Source organism: Galeopterus variegatus, unplaced genomic scaffold, assembly GCF_000696425.1.
Source record: "Galeopterus variegatus unplaced genomic scaffold, G_variegatus-3.0.2 Scaffold6, whole genome shotgun sequence".
NCBI lineage: Eukaryota > Metazoa > Chordata > Mammalia > Dermoptera > Cynocephalidae > Galeopterus > Galeopterus variegatus.
The window spans coordinates 610,061-611,462 of NW_007726117.1; the positions used below are offsets into that span (position 1 = coordinate 610,061).

The window sequence follows — 1,402 nt, forward strand, 5'->3', positions numbered from 1 at the left end:
TGAAGTAGATGTCTTAGGAATTTACACTGGGGCTGTTGCCATTGATCCAAGAATTAGAAGGTTAATCGGACTCATATCTCTTTCAAGTGTTGACAAGTCTTTTAGATATTATTCAGTATAAATTCATGTTTTGGCATTCCTTAACAATTCATAGAATTGCTAGTGAATAACTTCATTTGACACTGTTGGCCTATTAGAACTCACTGGATATCTAGAGAGGATATTTCTTGTATAGTGTAGACTTAAACCTTGCACATTTGAATGGATTTTTGTTTTCAGTTTTAGCATCATATGACCATTTTATTTGAGACAAGATCCTAAAATCAGTGTTTTGTTTTTATAGAGCATGGTAGAATCAATTAAACACTGCATTGTGTTGCTGCAGATTGCTAAAGTAAGTAAATTTTACTTTTGATTACCTTCATGTAATGTGATTTAAAAATTATAATGGCATTTTTCTTTAATAGCCAAAAAAAGTCTGTTCTGTAAATTATTACCTTTGTTCAGTAAACTGTATTGTGGGCTTTCTCTTGTGTTTGGATGTTCTCTTACCCACATTTGCCTGTTTCTTGTTTCTGGTAATGTAATTTTGGGTGGTAGCTGGGAAGGAGAGGAGCATGTTTGAATGATTCACTCCTTCCTTTTTATCCGTTATTGCTTCTTGGAACAGGGACAAATTTTACCAAATTTTTCACACAAAAAAAGTTTTCCTATGACCTCACTCATATATGGAATCTAAGGAAAAAAAAGTTGACGTTATAGAGGCAGAGAATAGAACAGTGGTGACCAGAGACTGGGGGTGGAGAGACAGGAAAGGCTGGCCAATGGATACAAAATTATAATTAGGTAGGAGAAATAAGTTCTGATGTTCTGTTGCACAGTAAGGTAACTGTGGTTAACATATATTACATAATATATTACATAATAGCTAGAGGGGAGCCTTTTGAATATTTTTACCACAAAGAAATGATAAATCCATGAGGTGATTGATACGTGAACTACCCTGACCCAATTATTATACAACCTATGTATGTACCAAAACATTAGATTGTTCCCCGTATGTGCAATTACAAGGTCTAAGTTAAAATAAAAATTCAAAAAAAGTTTTTCTTAGAAAATAAGAGAATTAAGTTTTAGTATTTATTTTTCTTATCCATAATGAAGGGTATAATAGAGATATGTTTTTAAAAATTGTGCTTGTTATAGATTTTTTCTAGTCTGAACTACATTAATGAACTTTAATTGCTGTCCTTTATTCATAAAACAAAATATATTTTGAATTATTGTGGGTTAAAAATTTCATGTATATTGTCTGCTTTTCTGAACAATTTTCGTGTATTCAACCTAATATATTGCCTGAAATTTTCAGAAACAAGAATTTTATTGTTTGAGAATAAGAATT

General features: G+C 31.3%; 1 protein-coding gene across 1 annotated transcript in view; it reads left to right on the forward strand.

Moving 5' to 3' along the window:
- OSBPL9 (oxysterol binding protein-like 9) overlaps window positions 1-1,402 on the forward strand; it is a 175,778-nt gene that overhangs the window by 124,787 nt on the left and 49,589 nt on the right. The window contains exon 8 of the mRNA XM_008580444.1: window positions 344-394. Within this exon, the coding sequence (XP_008578666.1) occupies window positions 344-394 (51 nt within the window). The remainder of the gene's footprint in view (window positions 1-343; window positions 395-1,402) is intronic.